This window comes from Trichechus manatus, unplaced genomic scaffold (assembly GCF_000243295.1).
Source record: "Trichechus manatus latirostris isolate Lorelei unplaced genomic scaffold, TriManLat1.0 scaffold00104, whole genome shotgun sequence".
Classification (NCBI taxonomy): domain Eukaryota; kingdom Metazoa; phylum Chordata; class Mammalia; order Sirenia; family Trichechidae; genus Trichechus; species Trichechus manatus.
This window is the reverse complement of record NW_004444040.1, coordinates 8790319-8793428: the sequence shown is the minus strand read 5'-3', so window position 1 is coordinate 8793428 and position 3110 is coordinate 8790319. Positions and strand designations below refer to the sequence as shown.

Here is a 3110-nt window from a genome sequence, read left to right as displayed (position 1 = left end):
TCATCATTCAGAGTGTCTGAGGGTTTTATCTACCATCCCTCAAGCCACTCCATCTATACTCACCCCAACTCTCAGGGTTAAAGATTTTAAATCTGCTGTTAGCTTGCCCATCTCTGCTTCTAGTTTCCTCCTAATTAGAAACCTTTATGTGGATAAGAGGCTTCAACATCCCAGCTTAAAGATCTGAAGGCATTTTTCCTATCCCTTTGACTTGGGATTTTTTGTTTCCTCCTTTATGGTTAAGAGCTCAGCTGCTAACCAAAAGGTTGGCAGTTCAAATCCACCAGCTGCTCCTTGAAAACCCTTTGGGGCAGTTCTACTCGTTCGGAATCAACTCGATGGCAACAAGTTTAGTTTGTTTGTTTGTTTTTTATGACTAGTAAAGAAAAAAATCCATTAATTCCCTTTGTAATTTATATTACTCTGTAGTCAGACAATGGGCCCTGGGGGGCACAAACAGTTTGCATTTGGCTGCTAACTAAAAGGTTGGAGGTTTGAATTCACCAAACAGCTCCATAGAGGAAAGACCTGGTGATCTGCTTCTGTAAAGATTACAGTAAAAACAAAACAAAATAAAAAACCCTACGGAGCAGTTCTACTCTATAATACATGGGTTGCCATAGTTGGAATCAACTTTTAGGTTCCTGGTGCTGTAGAATACAAGGACTCAAAGGCCCATGAGAAGGTGAATTCTCGATGGGGCCCTTTAGGAGAAATAGCAAACGCTCTCTTCCTCTGCCCCGGATAATGGCTCTCACATCGCTTATGTGGAGTTGTAAATTGCTCCAATAACATGACTCGGTGCCAAAAGGGGAGAACATCGAGGAAGATATTTTAACGTGTGAAAGGAATCCAGCCAACATCAATTCTTTACATTTAAGTGTTGGCAAGACAAAACCTAGGGAACATATTCAGAAATGTGCATTTCATTGCTAGTGGTTTCTTGCTGCCCTGACTGCCTTAGCTCTAAGATTCTAAGGTGGAAATATGACTAACAACACTTCTGCTGTGGTATTGGGCCACCCATTTAGGAACTGTGAAGTGGTTGTGCCTCCAAACACGTTACAGAATTCCAAATGGTTTCAGACATTTGCTTTAGAAACAATGGTCTATGATTCGGCCAGGAAGATGGATCTTTCCCGCATCACTGGGCATGGCCTTTTGCATGACCCAAGCTCTGGTCCTTTGCTTCTCAACTTGCCTTTCCTGTTGTCATCTCAGGACTACATAAAGGACGGAGTGTATGTTTGGAGATTCTTGACCCAATAAGAAATAAGTCAGCATGTGAAAGTGAAAGAAACTGGCATTTTTTTAAATCAGGAGTGTAGTAAGTATTTTAATAATTGGCTGACTTATGAGCAATCCCCTTTAGGTTTCAAAAAAATAACGTATTTGGAGAAATGGGTTTTCATTACTTTTAAAGTAGATTTATGTTTTAACAGAAGGTACTGTAAGACAAAAATGTCAATTTTCTACATATATGAGGAAAGTTTGGCTGTTGAGAAATAAAAGCTATTGGCAAGTTACAGGCCCAAATTCTCTGCTCATCTATGCCGTGGTAAATAAAAAATGCCTTAAGCATAAATTTGCTACGCAGCTTTACCTCGCTGAGCTATGTATTTACAGCAGTCTGCAAAACCCCCCATGGCAGCATAATGAAGTGGTGTGTTCCCATTCATTGCAATCAGCCCCAGGTCTCCATTGTAGGCAAAAAGAAGCTTCAATATCTGCAAAGGAAATAGCGGATATCGTAGAACGGGAGTGAACATTTACTGGATGAAGACTGGCACCTAGGCCTTGCTATCCATTACATTAGCTACAAGACACATGTGGCTATTTCAAATTTAAATTTAAGTATTTACATTGAGAAAAATTAAAAACTCAGTTCCTTAGATTCACTAGCCATACTTGAAGAATTCACTAGCCATACAAAAGCTACAGGTGGCTACTGGCTACCATATTGGACAGAGCAGGTGTAGAACCTTTCCATCATTGCTCAAAGTTCTATCAGACAGTGTTGATCTAGATACAGAAAACAGTAAACCATGGAACTTAGCCTGGGCACTATCATTTGGGTAAATTCAGGCAATTTATGAAAGCATCAGAATATAGCAAACATCATCAGTGGAGAAAATTCTTTACCAAACGTGGCTTCTATTTTTAAGTATAATTTTATCGCAGAGAAGAGGCTCAAAGACAAAAATAAAGATATCTATGTTAAAACTCAAAGAAAACTGAGTAAAGGGAGTTTAGATGAAATTCAGAATTTAAAAAATAGGATACCATTGGTTTCTATTTTATTTTGGCAATGTCACTAAATCTAAGCAGATATCCTTTGCTGATATGTCCAAGTAATCAGAGTACTTAGTGTTTAAAAGTCAGGTGAGTCCATAGATACACAGAAACACCAGGGAGATAAGAATGTGACGACAATACTCTCATCACAATTAGATCACATAACTTTCTGAAGACTAACACATAATGGAGGTATAAAATAGGGCAGTCCCAATTGGCAGGAATTTGTATATTGTCATAGTCAAGTACACAGACTAATCTTATTAGTAATATTAAACCAATAAGTTAGCAAACAGATAAAACAGAATAAAGAGCTGGAAGATGTTGTTTCAGTAATATATGGTATAAAATATAATTTTAGAATTATTTGGGGAAATCGAGATGAACGCAAAATAGGTAACTCAGAAGGAATTCCCCCTCAGTGTAACCAATGTGATATATAAGAATCTGAGAAAAAGAGAAAGAGAACATTTTTAGCAAGAAATTTTAAAGCAAAGAGCAGATTATTACATCGAAATAGCCTCCTTTGGCAGCAAAATGTGCGGCGTGATGTCTTTCATTGTCAAATGCATTCACTTCAGCTCCTCTCTCCAATATCCCGCGAACTAGTTCCAACACTCCTTCTCGTGATGCTTCCATTAAAGCAGTGCGACCTGTGGACTGGATATTAAACAGATCAAATGCTGTTTATAACTGTCATATTAAATAACACCAGTGATGCCAAGTTTAAAATTCAGTATACATATGGTCTAAATCCATTTGGCCTGAGGGACACAGGAAATGTGTTTGTTCTCACCATTTTTATTAGTTTCATG

At 38.2% G+C, this 3110-nt stretch overlaps 1 protein-coding gene across 1 annotated transcript in view; it reads right to left on the bottom strand.

The window, feature by feature from the left end:
- The window catches only part of ANKEF1 (ankyrin repeat and EF-hand domain containing 1), a 13952-nt gene that overhangs the window by 8302 nt on the left and 2540 nt on the right, over positions 1-3110 (bottom strand). Inside the window, 2 exon segments of the mRNA XM_004383085.2 lie at positions 1604-1727; positions 2806-2955. Coding sequence (XP_004383142.1) covers positions 1604-1727; positions 2806-2955 — 274 coding nt within the window.